The 20312-nt window shown below is 45.5% G+C and overlaps 1 protein-coding gene across 1 annotated transcript in view; it reads left to right on the forward strand.

Annotated features, from left to right (window-relative positions):
- Window positions 1–20312, forward strand: part of LOC116975561 (contactin-associated protein-like 5) — a 1077365-nt gene that overhangs the window by 163268 nt on the left and 893785 nt on the right. Inside the window, exon 3 of the mRNA XM_033024848.1 lies at window positions 18441–18634. Within this exon, the coding sequence (XP_032880739.1) occupies window positions 18441–18634 (194 nt within the window). The remainder of the gene's footprint in view (window positions 1–18440; window positions 18635–20312) is intronic.

The raw sequence follows: 20312 nt of genomic DNA on the forward strand, positions 1-20312 counted from the left end.
CCTGCCACCGTTTAGTTTAGTTGAGAGATACAGCGCGGAAACAGGCCCTTCGGCCCACCAGGTCCGCGCTGACCAACGATCCCACACACGAACACAATCCGACACTCACACTCTCTTTCGCTCTCATGATAATTTACAATGTTGCCAAGCCATTTAAACAACAAACCTGTACGTCTTTGAAGTGTGGGAGGAAACCGGAGCACCCAGAGAAAACCCACGCAGGTCATGGGGAGAACGTACAAACTCCATACATACAGCACCCGTAGTCAGAATAGAACCCGGGTCTCCGGCGCTGTAAGGCAGCAAAACTACTGCCCCCACCACCTCCCAACCCATTCTCTGCGGATTTCATTGTGGCCTGCATTCAATTATCCTCTCTGCCCACCACTTGAATAAAACCTGCACAGTGACAGGAGGAGGAATTTCTTTAGTCAGAGGATGGTGAATCGGTGGAATTCATTGCAGTTAGCCAAGTTGATGGATATTTTTAAGGTAGAGATTGACAGATTTTTGATTAGTAAAGGTGTCAGGGATTTATGGGGAGAAGGCAGAATGGGGTTGAGCGGGAAAGGTAGATCGGCCTTGTTTGAATAGCGAAGTAGACTTGATGGGACGAATGGCCTAATGCTTCTCCTACAACCCCTGAACTTAAAATCGGTGTAAATGGCTGTTTGAATATCATCACAAAGTCAATGGACTGAAGCGGCCATTTGTGTGCAGTGTGATCTGAGACATCATGACATGCAAAGCAAAGTAGCGTACAAACGTACAGGTATATGGAACAAGCTGCCATAGGAGGTAGTTGAGGCTGGGACTATCCCAATGTTTAAGAAACAGTTGGACAGGTACATGGGTAGGATAGGTTTGGAGGGATATGGACCAAATGCTGGCAGGTGGTACTGGCGTAGCTGGGACATGTTGGCTGGTGTGGGCGTGTTGGGCCGAAGAGCCTAATGGGCATTGTTCATCGTTGGGCCGAAGAGTTTCCATGCTGTATGACTCTAAATATAGGAAGCACTTATTGTCTATTCCTAACTGCCCTTGAATAATAGAGGCATTTGGCCAAATGGCCTAATGTTTAGTTTTTAGTTTTAGTTTTAGAGATACAGCACGGAAACAGGCACTTCGGCCCACCGGGTCCGCGCCGACCAGCGATCCCCGCACATTAACACTATCCTACACCCACTAGGGACAATTTTTACATTTACCAAGCCAATCAACCTACAAACCTGCACGTTTTTGGAGTGTGGGAGGAAACCGAAGATCTCCGAGAAAACCCACGCAGGTCACGGGGAGAACGTACAAACTCCGTACGGGCAGCACGCGTAGTCGGGATCGAACCCGGGTCTCCGGCGCTGCATTTGCTGTAAGGCAGCAACTCTACCGCTGCACCACCGAGACTGCCCTGGAACTTGTGAATTTGTGAACGTGCCGACTCCAAGTAGACAGGAGCCAAGGTGAGGAGGTCACTGGAGCTATGAGACAGCAGTCTAACTGCACCACGTGCCATTCTTTCTGTTTTATTTTGAGAAAATACACAAGTATGCATCTTAAATCTCTTAAATGTGACAGCCTGAAATTCAGCCGATTAACTGTACCTGAAAACAAAGGATTGGAGGAAAACTCTATTCATGGCAGTAACTTCAGAGTGATTCATGGAATGGGATGCCTTGCAGTGTCATTCTTTACTGCAGGCTGCCGTCTGCTGACACGTTACATATTTGTATATGGGTATCTTCCCTCCCAATCCACCAAGTCTTTCCCAAGCGTTCCAATTAAACGTAGACTCACATTACGAGAACTGTGTGTTTTACTTTGAACTGGTAAACTAACTTTACATGTGACAGCCTTTGCATTTAAAAGCAAAGCGGTTGGGAACTGCTATTAGGGCAGCACGGTGGCGCAGCGGTAGAGTTACTGCCTGACAGCGAATGCAGCGCCAGAGACCTGGGTTCGATCATGACTACGGCTGCTGTCTGTACGGAGTTTGTACGTTCTCCCCGTGACCTGCGTGGGTTTTCTCCGAGATCTTCGGTTGTAGGTTAATTGGCTTGGTAAATGTTAAAAAAAACATTGGGTATAGTGGGTATAGGATAGTGTTGATATGCGGGGATCGCTGGTCGGTGTGTACCCGGTGGGCCGACAGGGCCTGTTTCCACGCTGTATCTCCAAACTAAACTAAACTAAACTGGATAGTTGTGATATTGAGGAATGCGCCTGCAATCCCATCAAGTTATCATATAATCCAAGAAGGAACAAATTTGTTGTTGTATTAAACTGCGTGGGGTCAAGTAAAACCAGCGTGAAAGGTGAGCGATGGTCGGCATGGACACCTGGGCCAAAGGGCTTGTTTCCATGTTGCATCACCAAACTTAAAATGTGGCTCCTCCAGATTAACAGGCTATTTAACTATTTAACAGACTCATCAAGAAGGCTGGCTCCATCCAGGGGGCTGAGGTGGATTTATGGGAGGTGGTCTTGGAGGGGAGGATGCTCCTCAAACTGCGGAGCATCTTGGACTACATAGCCCACCCCCTCCATGACACATTGATCAACCTGAGGAGCACCTTCAGCCACAGACTGGCTCCACAAAGATGCAGCACAGCACGCCACAGGAGATTCTTCTTCCCTGTGGCCATCAAACAGTGCAACTCCCCCTTCTGTTATGGGGTAGACTGCTTTTCCTCTCCCCCCGCCCCCATCTTCCCCAATCTTTGCACAACCCCAACCCTTTCCACAACCCCAACCCTTTCCACAACCCCAACCCTTTCCACTCATCACTTTAATTTCATGTTTCATGTATTTCTGTGGTTTATGACTGTTGGCAGATCAAATTTCCCTCCTGGCATAAATAGACTTCTATCTTATCGTATTCACCTCAGTTCTTTTCAAGAGATTGTATTATATGGAAGTTTGCTATCACAACGTTGCACCTTCTTGTCGTCTTGGGTAGAATCTGTTGCTAAGGCAAGTTACGATGCATCTCAAAGGTGGTACGTTAATTATGGTGCAAGTTGATAACATTGGAGACACGCTGAACTTCCTTGGTCTTCTAAGTAGCGATTTCATAGCCATGGCTGAAATCTCCAGATCATAGAATGCTACAGATCATGTGTTGGTAAATGGGATTAACAGAGAAGGGGACTCGATGGTCTTCATAGACGTGGTTAGTTGAAGAGCCTGTCTAACTGTGCTAGACCTCTGACAACACGCACTAAAACACCAACGTTGTTTTAATCTGTAATCTCAAAAAACGCATTTATCTGTGAAACACCTCCAGTTTCAGGGACAGTTTCTTCCCAGCTGTTATCAGGCAACTGAACCATCCTACCAACAAACAGAGGGCAGTTCCGAACTACCAGCTACCTCATTGGAGACCCTCGGCCTATCTTTGACTGGACTTTACTGGCTTTATCTTGTACTAAACGTTATTCATGCTATCCCCTTTACCATGTATTTGTAAACGGTGGATGGCTTGATTGTAATCATGTATTGTCTTTCCGCTGACAGGTTAGCAGGTAACAAATGCTTTTCACTGTACCTCGGTACACAGGACAATAAACTAAACTAATGCGCAGGTAGGAGCTGCAGATGCTGCCTTAAACCAAAGACAGACACGAAAAGCTGGATTTACACAACAGGCCAGGCAGCATCTCTGGAGAGAAGGAATAGGTGAGGTTTCAGAGTCTGAAGAAGGATCTCGATCTGAAATGTCACCCATTCCTAAACTAACCTAAACTTAACTTGGAATTAAATTAGCCTCATCAGAGTCCTGGAATCCCCACCCTGTTCTATTAAGGAAGATGTTTCACTATCACTGCTGAAGTACCAACTTGTCGGTCATTACCACACTCCTTATTGTCGGGCAATTATGGATGGTCAGTAAACAGCAATGTTGCACACATCCCCTATACTGTGTACATGAAAACATTTGGTGCAGGCTGAAGGATTTAGGATTCTGATGAAAACACTTCAGGTTACTTGAGTGCTGCAGGTTAATCCAGATTACTGCAAGGAAATCAAAGAGAGGAGTATACCATCAGGGCACAGCGGCATGGTGGATAGTGGTAGAGCTACTGCCTTACAGCGGCAGAGACCCGGGTTCAATCCTGACCACGTGTGCTGTCTGTATAGAGTTTATACGTTCTCCCCGCGACCACGTGGGTTTTCTCCAAGATCTGCGGTTTCCCCCCACACTCCAAAGTCGTACAGCTTTGAAGGCTAATTGGCTTGGTATAACATGCAAATTTTCCCTAGTGTATGTAGGATAGTGTTTGGGACGACAGATGGCACAATGGGCTAAGTGTTCGGCTGGCAACCGGAAGGTAGCCGGTTCGAATCCCGCTTGGAGTGCATACTGTCGTTGTGTCCTTGGGCAAGACACTTCACCCACCTTTGCCTGTGTGTGAATGTGTGTGAGTGATTGGTGGTGGTCGGAGGGGCCGTAGGCGCAGATTGGCAGCCACGCTTCCGTCAGTCTGCCCCAGGGCTAGCTGTGGCTACAGAAGTAGCTTACCACCACCGAGTGTGACTGAGGAGTGAATGAATAATGCGATGTAAAGCGCCTTGAGTATTAGAAAGGCGCTATATAAATCCCATCCATTATTATTATTATTATTATAGTGTTAGTGTGCAGAGATCTCTGGTGCGGGCTGGGTGGGCCAAAGGGCCTGTTTCCGCGATGTATCTCTGCACTAAAACTAAAACTAACTAATGACATAATTCAAGAACAATGTTTCTCTGGATTACTTCTCCCTATTTCGGGATTCTAAATGGCATTATTACTTACGCTCAGTGTCATCTTCAATAAAAATCTTCATAAAATTTAAAGGTGCTTGCTGACGAAAATAATTCTCTGAGGTCTCTAATGGCCTTGTATGTTCTGAAGGACTGAGAAACTAAAGTTCTCACTCATTAACAAACAAGAGAGGACTGCATCCTATAAAATCTTAGGGACCTTTCTATTCATGCCAATACAAGGTATTGAGATACAGCGCAGAAACAGGCCCGTCGGCCCGCCAAATCCGCACAGACCAGCGATCGCCGCACATTAACATTACCCTGCACAGTCTAGGGACATTATTTTTACATTTATACCAAGCCAATTAACCTACAAACCTGTACGTCCTTGGAGTGTGGGAGGAAACCGAAGATCGTGGAGAAAACCCACTCAGGCCACGGGGAGAACGTACAAACTCCGTACAAACAGCACCCATAGTCAAGATTGAACATGAGTCTGGCTCTGCAAGGCAGTTGCTCTACCGCTACGCCTCCATGCCGCCTTTAACACTTGCGATTTGCAGAATATATCAGCCAAGCCAAAAAACCATGATTAACATTGAATTATAGTTTTAAGTCAACGCAACAATTTTATCTTCAAGGCCAACAGTTTATCAAGTTTGCATTCTCAATTTTGAGTCTAATTATCACCTCCCACAGATTGTGAATGGAGAGATCAGGTTTATCATTACATCAGTGCTTCTGCCTTGTGAATTTCAAATATTATTTAAAATGTTATTCTTGTAAGCCTATATCTAATCGATGCAGCAATTTTTGTTCATTATTATTACTGAACTACAGAAGCTACACAGAATTCGGACATTGCTGCCAAGGGCAATAATTGTTCCCCATTCTTAATTGCTTTAGTTTAGATACAGGAAACAGGTCCTTCGGCCCATCGAGTCCACACTGACCATTGATTACCTGTTCACACACCGGTTCTATGTTATCCTACTTTCTCATCCACTCCCTGCACTCTAGGGGCAGTTTTGCAGCGGTTAATTAATTAAAATGGGATGTGGGAGGAAACCGGAGGAAACCCACATGGTCACACGGTAAATGTGTAAACTCGAAACGGATAACTCCTGAAGTCGGGATTGAACCGGGGTCTCTGGTGCTAAGAGGCCACTGTGCCACCCCCAAATTTGGGGAAATTGGTAATGCACTACTTTTCTGAGTAACTGCATTTTATTTCTAGTGAGTCTACTTGACAACTGACAATCCTTCTGATGACCATTCTGATGAGGGCGGCATCGTGGCTCGGCGGTAGAGTTGCTGCCTTACAGCACTTGCAACGCCAGAGACCCGAGTTCGATCCCGACTACGGATGCTGTCTGCGCGGGCCTTGTTCCTTCTCCGTGGGTTTTCTCCGAGATCTTCGGTTTCCTCCCACACTTCAAAGACGTGCAGGTTTGTATGTTAATGTAAATTGTCCCTGGTGTAATTTAACGTAATGTTACTGTAAATTGTCCCTAGTGTGTTTAGGATACTGTTAGTGTGCGTGGATCGCTGGTCGGCGTGGACGAGGTGAGCCGAAGGCCTGTTTCTGTGCTGTATCTCTAAACTAAAAAAACTAAACTAAACCATACTTGAAAAGATGACCATGTCAGGTATGAAATCTCAGGATTGACTTGGACGAAGTAGAAGATATTTTTCATGTCGGGATCTGCAACTCGCAACTTTACAAATGGTGATGACTAGAGCCAGGATTTTGCCATAAATGCCGTGTGCCTTTTCATGCCTTTTTTGATAATTTAAGGAAGATAATGCCTTTTTCACGATTGAGTGCCTAAATCAGCCTTTTTTTGCCCTTTTTAACGTAACTTACAAGAAGATTTACACCACCGGGGTGAAACCCGACTGTTAGTGGGTGTTTAGTGGTGATTGGAGAGGGGTGCATGGGAAAGGGTCCAGTCTTTGCAAACTGGAGTAATGCTTTAAGTAGGTGTGAAGTGTTGGTTGGGGTTACCAGGGTTAAGTTTCTGTTTATCAAAACTGCAGTAGAACTCGTTCAGGTCGTTGGTCAGCTGACAATTGTCCAAGGAGCGGGGTTTTTTCCTCTTGTAGCTTGTGATTTCCTGCAAGCCCTTCCACACTGAAGAAGAGTCATTTGCTGAGAACTTGCCCCTCAACTTCTCAGAGTACCTTTCATTGGCATCTCTGATTCCTCTTCTCAGGTTGTACTTGGCCTGCCCGTAGAGGTCTGCATCCCTACTCCTGTAGGATCTACCCCTGCAAGCGTCAAAATGCCTAAAGTCAAGTCAACGCCTTGTAAAAAACTGAACAATTTGGTGGGAGTGTATGGGAGCGATATATTCTCTGCAGACAACTGTGTTCTGTTTTGCAAAGCATGTGAGAAAACAGTAAATCATGAGAAAAAATATTTCATCTCCATGCATGTACAGACAGCTAAACATAATTTGGCGGCAGAGAAACAGAAGGTAGGATACAGAAGGTCTCCTCACAACATTTACTGCTGGCTCCAATCGCAAACCTGAGTTTTCGAGTGATCTGTGCAACGCATTCATTGATGCTGGAATTCCACTGTGGAAATTGGGAAACAAAACTCTCAGAGGATTTTTTAGGGAAATACACAGAGGAACATACCAAGCGAGTCATCATTATGGAAAAATTGCACAGCATTGTTGTGCAGATAATTAGAGATGAAGTTGCATGCAACAAATTATGGATCTCAATAGACGAGATAACTGATGCTGTGGGGAGATTTGTTGCCAATGTGGTAATTGGTACACTGGAGGCAGGCCAACCATCAAAGGAGTATTTCTTCACATCGGAAGTATTGGAAAAGTCAAAGATCTGAACTATTGCTCAGTTGTTTACATCTTCACCTGCTGTTCTTTGTACTTAAAGTTCCTGGCGATGTAGGTGAAGACATACAAGGAAAATGTGAGAGGGTGATTTTAGCTTACAAAGATCTTGAAGAAATACAAAACATAGCTAAAGTTCTCAAAGGTGTAATGCACAAGATATCGACATGAATGTAGAGTTTGTAGCTTGTTTCGGGTATGCACCAGTGACCTCAGCTGGGGTAGAAAGATATTTTTCACAACTGTAGCATATTCTGTCTGACAGACGGCATAGTTTAACACCAGATAATTTGAAAAAATGCTGGTGGTTATGTGCAACCCGGCAACTTTGGTCATTTAATGTAGTATACCTTTATAATTATCATTTTGAACCATATTTTGGTGGAGGAAATAAATGCCTTTGTATGTCTTTTTTGCCAATAAATGCCTTTTTCGTGCCTTTTTTGTAATTTCATTATGCCTTTTTTTCCTGCCTATTTCAGAGATTTTTAGCGCCTAAACATCCTGTCATCACTAATGACATATGGCTGCTGACTTATCGCTTTTGGTGGTAGTGATTATGGGTTTGCGAGATAGTCTTTGGAGTAGCCTTGATGAATAAGAGCAGCACAGTCTGTAAATAGAATACAATGTAGCTGGCATGTGCAGGTGGGTGGAGGGAATGAATGCTTAGGGGAGAGGAGGGGGTGGGTGGTGGAAGAGGGGGGGTGGGGGAAGGGGGGGTGTGGGAAGGGAGGTTGGTGGAAGAGGGGGGTGGGAGAATGGGGGGTGTGGGTGAAGAGGGGTGTGGGGAAGGGGGGTGTGGGGAAGGGGGGGGGGTGTGGGGAAGGGGGGATGTGGTGGGGGGGAGGGGGGGTAGTCACAGCAGACGCAGCTCGCACTCTGCTCACCCCGCACCTTCAGGTTTCGGCCTCACGCAGTAGCCCCCGGTCCCACTCAGACTTCACTCAGAGGCTTCTGTTTCAACTTAACAGTTCCCGGCTCACACAGCTCACGAACTCAGCCCCGCCTCCGGGTCTTTATTCTCTGTGGGTGCCAGAAGGGGCATTACTTTCATGGTGACTGACAGGCGAGAAGACCAATCTGCTTATCTCACGATTTTTTAAACCTTCTTTTCTAATATTTCACTGATCGGAACAAAACATGGTGCGCTTGGAGCAGAGGAAAACCGTGAGCAAAAGGGAAGTGGTCAAGATGAGAATTTTATTAATAGTATAGATAGTTTAGAGATACTGCGGGCAAACAGGCCCTTCGGCCCACCAAGTCCGACTGACCAGCTATCCCAGAACACTGACACTATCCTACACGGGACAATTTATAATTTTACCGAAGCCAATTAGCCTACAAACCTGTACGTATTAAGGAGTGTGGGAGGATAGAAAGAGATCCCGGAAAAAACCCACGTAGGTCACTGGGAGAACGTACAAACTCCATACAGGCAGCACCAGTAGCCAGGAACAAACCCAGATCTCTGGCGCTGTAAGGCAGTAGCTCTACCGCTGCGCCACCGTACCTTCATTTTGTTGGATAGTCTAAAGTTTCTTGAGTGTTTTTTGAAGCTGTATGCACCCAGAGTGACTCAGTTATTTATCCAACTACTAGGTCGCTCTTGTGACCGCACTACAGTACGATTAACTGGGCCAGTCATATATTTGTTTGTTGATAGCATCCCACCCTGAGTTATTGGGCAATGGCATCACCCTGCTGCAATCTGGCAACTGAACTATCCTCCCAAATATCAGGCCATTGAACCACCCTATCAGCAACTAAACTGCGGCCCTGAGCTACTATCTACCTCATCAGAGATCCTCGGACTATCTTTGATCGGACTTTTTATTGATCAGACTTTATATTGCACAAATTGTTATTCACATTATTCCCTTCACCATGGATCTGTACACTGTGGATGGCTCGTAATCATGTCTTGTCATTCGGCTGACTGATTAACACGAAACAAAAGCTTTTCACTGTACACGTGACATTAAACTAAACTAAGCTAAACTCGTGGGGCAGTTGTTTTACTGTTTCTTTGTGAAGAATGGAATTTTCTGCTGTTGGTATAATATTAATGTTGTTTGCCTTTGTAACGCATATCTGCGTGTCAGTTGGGTCTTGCTTCATGTTCGGAATTAGAACCCCCAGAATTGCTTTGGTCAGAGGGTGGTGTATCGGTGGAATTCATTGCCACACAAGGCTGTGGAGGCCAAGTCAGTGGATAGTTTTAAGGCAAAGATTCTTGATCAGTACAGGCGTCAGGGGTGTATGGGGAGAAGGCAGGAGAATGGGGGTTAGGAGGGGGAGAGATGATTGAATGGCAGAGCAGACTTGATGGGCCCAATGGCCTAATTCTGCTCCTATCACTTATGAATTTCTATCACTCAATCATTCAATCATTCACTGGGATGAAATACATGGAGTCCAAGCATAGAGGTCTACAACTTGCTGATGTGCTCCCTCTGGAAGCATGTGGTTGGCTGTGGAATTTCCAGCGTATCAGTAGCACGATCTGGTTCAATATGAATAAGTAAATGGTTAAACAATGGCCATCATTGTCTGATCCATCTCGACTGTCAATTTGATCTTGCGCTTTAATCTAACCCATTGTTACCGTAGGTTCCTAATTCATTGATGGGAATTACAGAGCATCGATCTCTGATGGAGAATGAATAATCCATTTTACACGACCATCATAGAGTCTGTCCTCACCTTCTCCATCATGGTCTGGTTTGGCTCAGCCATCAAGCATGACATCCGGAACTCCAGCACATTGTTTGGTCATCCGAGAAACTTGTTGGCTGCAACCTTCCCCCATTGACGAACTGTACACTGCAAGGGCCAGGAAGAGAGCGGGTAAGATCATCTCTGACCCCTCTCACCCTGGCCACAAACTCTTTGAATCACTTCCCTCTGGAAGGCGACTCCGGACTGTCAAAGCTGCCACAGGCAGACATAAAAACAGCTTCTTCCCACGAGCAGTAGCTCCACTCAACAGCCAAAAGTCTGTAGCCTTTTTTTCCCTGGTACTTTATTTGCACATGTTTAAATTATAATATTTTATTTTTAATTGTATGCTGTATATCGGGGTTTTTTAAATCCTTTTGTGAGCCGAGCACCGAGGCAAAATCCTTGTATGTGTACATACTTGGGTAATTTTTTAAATCATTATTATGATTATTATTTTGCTTGTACGGATGGCTTCAGAAACTGCGCAGAATGGCAAGCAGTGTCATTTACGGGTCTCAGCAATTCTCCAGCTCTTTGCAGCCTCGCGGTCAATGGCAAATGTTGACTCGATGCAGTAATCTCGAAAATAAATTGGTTACACGCTCTCTTTCTGCCTCTCAAGCACTGTATGTTACCAAAGATTGAGGAAAATAATTCAGAATTGCAGACGAAACCTCAGAAATAAGGTCATTAAATAGCAAAGGATCTCGTAAATGAAAGTCCCCCATCTCATTCTGCAGCTACCAATTTGACTTAAGCACTCTCCAAAGAGTAATGTGAGCCCAGGGCATTGACAGAAATGACTGGCTGTGCACTGATCTGTGTTAAAGCACAGTGGACCTGTGACCATATCTGTTTAAATACACAAAAATCACACAGCTCCTTCAATAAGGTTACCCGCTACAGTTGTGAAGAAGCCTGATCTTTCAGCAGTGAAATCTTGCATGCTTGATGTCAAATATTGGTTGCTTTAGAATATTTTGCTTGGTTAAATTTTCCATTCAAATCAGAATTTTCATACCATGTCACAAAGAGGGCAGCACGGTGGCGCAGTGGTGGAGTTGCTGCCTTACAGCACTGGCAGCGCCGGAGACCCGTGTTCGATCCAGACTATGTGTGTATGGAGTTTGTACGCTCTCCCCGTGACTTGCGTGGGTTTTCTCCGAGATCTTTGGTTTCCTCCCACACTCCAAAGACGTACAGGTTTGTAGGTAAATTGGCTTGGTAAATGTAAAAATTGTGTGTGTAGGATAGTGTTAATGTACAGGGATCGCTGGTCGGCGCGGACCCAGTGGGTCGATGGTCCTGTTTCCGTGCTGTATCTCTAAACTAAACTAAACTAAACTAAATTCAACCCATCCATTCTATGCTGGACCTCAAAAGCATTCCCATTTAACTGCGTAGGAAGGAATTGCAGATGCTGGTTTACACTGGAGATGGACACAAGATCCTGGAGTAACTCAACGGGACAGGCAGCACCTCTGGAGAGAAGGATTGGGTGATGTTTCGGGTCGAGACCCTTCTTCAGACTGTGAGTCGGGGGAGAGGGAAATTAGAGATGTGGAAGAGCAAGGTGTGAAAATGACAGATCAAAGCAGACGATGCTCAAGGAAATGTAGAATGGTTCCTTGTTGGCTGAGGGGAAGGTGACAACGAGGCATACAGTAAAATTAGTCAGGAGATCAGTGAAACTAGTCGGAGAACTCGGAGGGGCCGAGGGATGGAGAGAGAGGGAAAACTACTTATTTTAATCACAGGTAGACAAAAATGCTGGAGAAACTCACTCGGTGAGGCAGCATCCATGGAACAAAGGAAATAGGTAACGTTTCGGGTCGAAACCCTTCTTCAGAATGAAGACAATTTTCAACCCAAAACGTTGCCTATTTTCTTCGCACCATAGATGCTGCCTCACCGGCTGAGTTTCTCCAGCATTTTTGTCTACCTTCGATTTTCCAGCATCTGCAGTTCCTTCTTAAACATTATTTTAATCACATCCTGCTGTAAACAATTCTCTTTCAAATGCCTATGAACACTCTCTCTTTCATGCCCCCCATCTCCTTATGGTTAGCTCAAGTGAATCTCAGTCAATTATTATTTTAGAAATTGGCCTTTAGGCATTTATTTTTTTGGTGTGTTGAGTGCATTGAGTGGGTTCTGTGCGTGACAACAATGTCAAATTCCGAACTCACAAACAATTGGGACATCCTTGACTTAATAAATCATTAACAGTCTGAAGATGTGTCTCGACCCGAAACGTCACCCTTCTCTCCAGAGATGCTGCCTGTCCCGCTGAGTTGCTCCAGCATTTTGTGTCCATTTAAGGTTAATAAATCATTATTGGGTATTTTTATTTCCTTGTTAAAAGCTTTGAAAACTCAAACGTGCCATTTTTCACAGATGCAGTTGGTTCTAGATGGTCAGTGAACAGATTGATACTAGTTTAGTACCGATGTGTTTTGTGTGTTCCGTTGCTTTTTATTTGTATGACTGACTTGGCAAATGAAATTCCTCTTATGTTGCAAAACATACTTGGCCAATAAAGTATTATTGTATTGATTCATTTGGTTTAGTTTAGAGATACAGCATGGAAGCAAGCACTTTGGACCACCGAGTCTGCGCTGACCAGCGATCCCGACACACTTACACTATTCTGCACACGCTAGTTAACTGACAAACCTGTACGTCTTCGGAGTGTTTGAGAAATCGGTGACCCTGGAGAAAACCCACGCGGTCACCGGGAGAACATAATGTACAAACTCCGTACAGGCAGCCCCCATAATTAGATTAGATTAGATTTAATTTATTGCCACACAACCAGGGTCGGTGGAAATTTGGGTTGTCAGCAGCAGTACAATAATAAGAACACACAATAAAACTGTAACACAAACATCCACCACAGCATTCATCACTGTGGTGGAAGGCACAAAAATTTGGCCTCCATTTCCCCCCCGTGTACAGGACCAGAGTCCAGAGTCAGTCCAGGATCGGCTCTTCCTCACCGGAGACCGCGGCTTTAGATTGTTGTAGGCCGCAGGCCGGCGGTCGAGATTTAAAGTCTCCGCCGCAGCCAGAAGCACCGTAGACCGCAGGGCCGGCGGTCGAAGCTCCCCTCCAGGGGTGATGGTAAGTTCACGCCAGGCCCGCGGTAGAAGTTGGCCGTGGGCCGGCAGTGATGGCTTCTTCTTCTCCCGGGTCCCCCACGAGGGATCCCGGGCTGTAGACGCCGCACCAGCTGGAGTTCTGCAGACCGCGGCTTCAGGCTGCGACTTCAGGCTGCCGGCTGCCCCAGGCCAGCGAAACGGAGCGCTCCCCTCCAGCGAGCCCCAGCTGGGGCTAACCCGCTCCACGACGAGAGTCTACGCTGCGCCCACCGCTCAAGCCCCGGGCGCGTCTCCGGGAAAGACCGCGTCGATCCTTGATGTTATGCCACGGGGGAGGCGACCTGGAAAAAGTCCCCTCTCCATGGAGGAGGCGACCGAAGCTGTTTCCCCCTCACCCCCCCACACCACCCCCCACACAAAACACACGAAGGAACATTAAATGCATACTTTAAAACATACGAAAAAATAAAAAAAGGTTGAAAAAACCGACGCGCTGCTGACATGGCTGCTGCACAGAGCAGCGCCCCCTAATCAGGATTGAACGCGGGTCTCTGGCACTGCAAGGCAGCAACTCTACCGCTGCGCCACCATGCCACACTAATAAAAGGATTAGTTTGGAGTAGGCTGAAACTGGATCTTCTGGGAAGACTGGCATTGTCTATAAAGTGGGGCCCCTGACAATCTCTTACCTCACATGGTCCCAAGGTTATTTAATCAGTGGCTGCTATCTGGACTGTGAGTTGCAGTTAAGAGTTCACTCATCCCGTCAGTCAGTTTAATATGAGGAAAGTGTACTCCTTTCAGTTTCAGTTCAGTTTATTGTCACGTGTACCGAGGTACAGTGAAAAACTTTTGTTGCGTGCTGACCAGTCAGCAGAAAGACAAGAAATGATTACAGTCGATCCATTTACAGTGTGTAGATACATGATAATGGAATAACGTTTAGTGCAACGTAAAGCCAGCAAAGCCCGATCAAGGATAGTCTGAGGGTCACCAATGAGGTAGATAGTAGTTCAGGACTGCTCTCTGGTTGTGGTAGGATGATTCAGTTGCCTGATAACTGCTGGGAAGAAACTGTCCCCAAATCTGGAGGTGTGCGTTTTCACACTTTTATACCTTTTGCCTGATGGGAAAGGGGAGAAGAGGGAGTGGCCAGGGTGCGACTCTCCCTTGATTATGCTGCTGGCCTTGCCGAGGCAGCGCGATGTATAAATGGAGTAAATAGAAGAGAGGTTGGTTTGTGTGATGGTCTGGGCTGCGTCCACAATTTAATGCAATTTCTTGCGATCCGGGATGGAACAGCTCCCAAACCAAGTTGTGATGCATCCCGATAAAATACTTTGTATGGTGCATCTGTAGAAGTTGGTGAGAGTTGTAGGCGACGCGCCCAACTTCCTAAACCTTCTAAGAAAGTAGAGGTGTTGGTGTGCTTTCTTGGTTGTTGCTTGAAAATGGGTGGTCCAGGGGAGAAGTTGCTGGTAATATTGACTCCTAGGAATATGAAGTTGTACATGGCTGCACAGTCGTGGGTGGACAAAGGGTAATGAAGGGGGCTAAGAAGGGGCATTGAGGACACCATGTTGAGTATTATCGTGGAGTATGATTTGTCCCCTATTCTCACTGATTGGGGTCTGTTGGTCAGGAAGTCGAGAAACGACTTGAGAAACGAAGTCGAGAAAAAAAGTCCATTGATAATATCCTCTATCTATTCTAGGTCTCGACCTTCCGACCCATTTTCCATTGTTAACTCATTAAAATGAGCCACGCTCATTGACATCAACACTCACACATTCATTACTCACACGAGATATGACGGGGAAATTAAACCCTATATTACGTTTAAAACACAAAGTACTTGCGCTATAACCTCGGGAAAAGCACTCAACCAAGAAAACCATGCCCAATGCCAAAGTAGTATCGAAACTATGTTGGAAGGAACTGCAGATACTGGTTTACACCAAAGATAGACATAAAATGCTGGAGTAACTCAGCTGGTCAGACAGCATCTCTGGAGAAAGGAATGGGTGACGTTTTGGGTCGAGACCCTTCTTCAGACTGAAGATGCTGCTGCCTGAACCGCTGAGTGAATTGCCTGTCCCACTTAGGTGATTTTTAGGTGACTACAGGTGACTAGGCTGTAGCCACATGGTCGCCAGGGTGTCGCCTGTATGGTCGTGAGTAGTCTCCTCAGTCGACCAAAGAGTCGTAGCGTTTTTCTGGTCACAGCTGGATTTTGAAATGTTCAAAAATATTCGCTCGACAGTCGGCGACAGTGGGCTTGACGTCATTGAGCGTAGCTTGACTTCTCCTGACGTAGGTGCTGTCGTAGGTTGTCGCCAGAATGACGTAGGTTGTCGCCAGGTGACATAGGTTGTCGCGGTGCTGGCATCGGTGAATTCCATCGGCAACTACCTACGTCAACCGGCGACAGGTACCGGCGACTGAATTGTCTTAAGTTGTCTTCGGTTGTCGCCGACCGGGTCGTAGCTTGTCGCGGGTGGACGTAGGTTGTCGTAGGCGTGGTCGTAGGTGGACGTCCTAATGGGTCGCCGGTTGTCGGTAGCTTGCCGTAGCTTGACATCGACCAGGTGGTAGGTTGTTGTAAACATTGCCGTAGGGAGGTCCAGTCGCCGTTTTTTCGGCGACCAGCTACGACTATGACAGTCGCCGGCAGTCGCTGAAAAAATCGCCTAAGTGGGACAGACCCATTACTCCAGCATTTTGTGTCTATTTTCTGAGTATCTAAACCACCTATACACTTTTATTCTATAGGGCAATAACTAACTTTATATTCAGTAATAAGCCATCTACCTGTACATGTTAACAAACACACTAGGTAATGTTTTACCCATCCCAATACCACATGTGAATCTAAAATACCTTCACACAGTTAAACCATGTGACAACATAAATTAGGCGTGTCAATGCCAGTATATCATTGTGGTTATCAAATGGGCACCTCCATAGTTATTTACAGCATGAAATGTCTGGTACAATTTTGTGGTGTTGGGACATCAGCAGGAAATGGGTACAACACTTGGAATGGGTTTCGGGTCTAATTTACGCATCAAAAGAAAATGAGTCCTATTTCTCGACAATTGCACGCCTGGTACCTTTAACCCAAATAACCAATTTCTTTTGAATAACATAGTGGGCCGATAACGAAACCAATTTGCAGTGATGTGATGGTTCTTGTTTGTCCTGCAGTAGATCAAGTGATCTGGCATTAATAATCTGCAGGGGCTGTGTGGTTTTGCATATTCGCACCACATATTGCGCAGCTCATTTCTTGCTCTGGAATCACCTTTAGCTGGCATTGCGCTAATGCTGTGATTACATCTGCTGAGTCTCGATTGCTCTTCTGGAGAGGAGAATCATTTCCTGTAGACTTTAGTCAATTCCCTTCATTATTGTAATCATCTCAATCAGATCAGTCTTTAACCTCCATACGTCCTGGGAATATAGCTTAAGCTCATCGTTATCTGCAGGCCGCATAAGCAATTCTAAAATGGTTGTCTCTGCCTTTGGCATCTGTATTGCTGCTGGGAATTGCTTAACCTATGGCTATTTGCCAGAAATGCACCTTGAGAATGGGTTTTAGTTTTGTTTAAGAGGCACAGCGATGAAACAGGGCTTTCGGCCCAACGGGTCCGCGCCGACCATCGATCGCCCGTACACTAGTTCTTTGTCCTAAATTGCTGGAGGCAATTTACAGATGCCTATTAACCTACAACCTACAAGAAAACAGGAGCACCTGGAGAAAACTCACCGGGAGAATGTACACATCCCACATAGACTGCACCCGTAGTCAGGATCGAACCCAGGTCACTGGTGCTGTGAGGCAGCAGCTGTACCATTACGCTACTGTGCCATCCCTTGTCTCTGCTATGTGGCAAAATATGGCCATTGAATATATATTTATTCAAAACTGATTGTATTCGGAACAATATTAAACAAAACAACGAGAATAATCTGACTGTGATGTGTCAACAATGAATATCCCAATTTCTAAGGACAGATGTACAATAATAATAACCCATTTATAAAGACCTTAATTGTGCAAAAGATCTTCTGCAACACTATACAGATGTTATCAAGCTAATGTACATTAAATAATGATTAGTCTGACATCAGGGGCAATTTGATGTTACAATTTCATGGGTGCCTTGAACGCACTGCCAGGGATAATGGCGCAGACAGATACGATAATGGTATTTAAGAGGCTCTTAAATAGGCTCATGGTTATGCAAGGATATGGAACACATGAAGGCGGTGAATTAGTTTGAAGAAAAGCAGTCCGACCCGAAAAGTCACCTTTCCATGTTCTCCAGGGATGCCATAGCTGCCTGACCCGCTGAGTTATTCCAACTTTTTGTGTTTTTCCTAGGTAAACCAGCATCTGCAGTTACTTGCTTCTACTAGGGAATAGTTTAAGTAGGGATCATGTTTGCACAGACATCATGAACCAAGGGGCCTGTTTCGGTGCTGTACTGATCCATGTTTGTAAGTGATAGGAGCGGAATTAGGCCATTCGGCCCACCAAGTCTGCTCCGCCATTCAATCATGGTTGATCTATTTTTCCCCGTCAACCCTATTCTCCTTCCTTTTCTTTATAACCCCTGACACCTGTACTAATCAAGATTCCATCAATCTCTGCCTTAAAAATATCCATTGACTTGGCCTTCATGTGTTCTGTGGCAATGAACCACAGATGCATCACCCTGTGACTAAATAAATTCTTCCTCATCTTCTTCCTAAAGTAACGTCCCTTTAGTCTGAGGCCTTGATCTCTGGTCCTAGACTCTCCCACTAGTGGAAACATCCTCTCCCCATCCACCCTATCCAGTCCTTCCACTATTTGGTAAGTTTCAATGAAGTCCCCCCCCCCCCCCCTCATCCTTCTGAACTCCAGCGAGTACAGGCCCCAGTTCTATGATGTTGTTATTCTTATGGAGACTCAAAATGTGATGGCGTTGCTTTTTTTAATGGTGCTGTTCCTTCGTGGCAGGTGCAGGTGGATGGTCTCCAGTGGATTCGAACAAATACCAATGGTTACAAATAGATCTGGGCGAAAGAACAGAAATCTCTGCCCTCGCAACCCAAGGTCGATATGGGAGTTCAGATTGGGTGACGAGTTATGCACTGATGTTCAGTGACACTGAGAGAAATTGGAAACAGTATCGGCAAGAAGACAACACTTGGGTAGGTAATTTACATGGAATTATTCCCAGTCAGTGTCAATATCCAAAAAGAGATTGGTTGTTGCTATTCTGTATACGATGCTGCAAAGAGTCTATTAGACAGAAACACAATATGTTTTCTGATTCCTTACGAGCATTAGTGACTATTTATTTTCTTCGCCGTTTTGACCAGTGGCGCATGAAATGGATTTATCCGTACACGACTGGTTTGCGAGGAGTCACGCACAAAAACAATGGTCGGAATCATCGGATTGTATTTGGAGGGATAGTGAACTTGTTGCAAGAGCGTAGGAATATATCAAAAACGTCTATTTCTGGGGTTTAAAAGAGGTGCTCAATCATTTGCAGTCTTCATCGTTCAAGGTATACTTCTCGGCTGACAGCTTGCCAAAATATTTCCAGAAGTCATTACATTATCGCATACTGTTATATCTCATGTGGAGGTTGAGCCTTCCAACCTGATTGTTATGAGGAAGAAATGTACGTGGTGATTCTTGCTGAAGTGATTTTCTTTTTTTTAAACGGGGCGGGGGGGGGGGGGGGAGGGGACGGCTTGTTATATTTTCTGGGAAGAGCCGAATCTTGAGATGGTTGTCAACATTTTAGATACTCTGACAATGTAACCATGGGAGAGGGAGAGAACAGTGCACCTGAATAGTTGGTGATGGACAAGGGACGGGAAATTCAAACCCAGTTGACCACAGCGGACCTGCCGTGCAGTTATTGCGATTTGCAGCTAAATTCTGTACTCGCTGGAGTTTGCAAGGAAGAGGGGACACCTCATTGAAACGTACCAAATAGTGAAAGGCCTGGATAGAGTGGATGTGGAGAGGATGTTTCCACTGGTGGGAGAGACTAGGACCAAAGGCAATAGCCTCAGAATAAAAGGCTGTCCCTTTAGAAAGGAGATGAGGAGGAATTTATTTAGTCAGAGAGTAGTGAATCTGTGCAATTCATTGCCATAGAAGTCTGCGGAGGCCAAGTCAACGGATATTTTTAAGGTGGAGATTGATAGATTTTTGATTAGTACGGTTATGGGGAGAAAGCGGGAGAATGGGTTTGAGAGGGAAAGATAGAACAGCCATGATTGTGGCGGAATGAACTTGATGGGCCGAATGGCCTAATTCTGCTCCTACAACTTATGAGCTTAGAATCGATGTAAATGGTTGTTTGAAGGTCGCCGCAGAGGGTCCATTGGTGCGCAGTGCGATCTAAGACATTTTGACTTGCAAAGCAAAGGCTTGTACTTGCAAAGCAAAGGATATGAGGCACTTATTGTCTATTCCTAACTGCCCTTGAATGATGGAGGCAATTAGGAACAGAACCGCATCTGGAGTGGCAACACACGTGTGGAGATACCAGGTATGGATGTTTGGTTACTTTCTCTGAAGGACATCATTGAACCTAATGAGATTTTAATGACAACCTGCCTCAGAGGGCGATGGAGGCAGGTTCTCTGGATGCTTTCAAGATAGAGCTAGATAGGGCTCTTAAAAATAGCGGAGTCTGGGGATATGAGGCAAAGGCAGGAACGGGGTACTGATTGGGGTCGATCAGCCATGATCACATTGATTGGCGGTGGTGGCTCAAAGGGCTGAATGGCCTACTCCTGCACCTATTGTCTATTGTCTATTGTCTAACCCACCAACTTTGTGGTTGCTGTTACTCAGAATGAGGGG

Source organism: Amblyraja radiata, chromosome 7 (assembly GCF_010909765.2).
Source record: "Amblyraja radiata isolate CabotCenter1 chromosome 7, sAmbRad1.1.pri, whole genome shotgun sequence".
In the NCBI taxonomy this organism is placed as follows: domain Eukaryota; kingdom Metazoa; phylum Chordata; class Chondrichthyes; order Rajiformes; family Rajidae; genus Amblyraja; species Amblyraja radiata.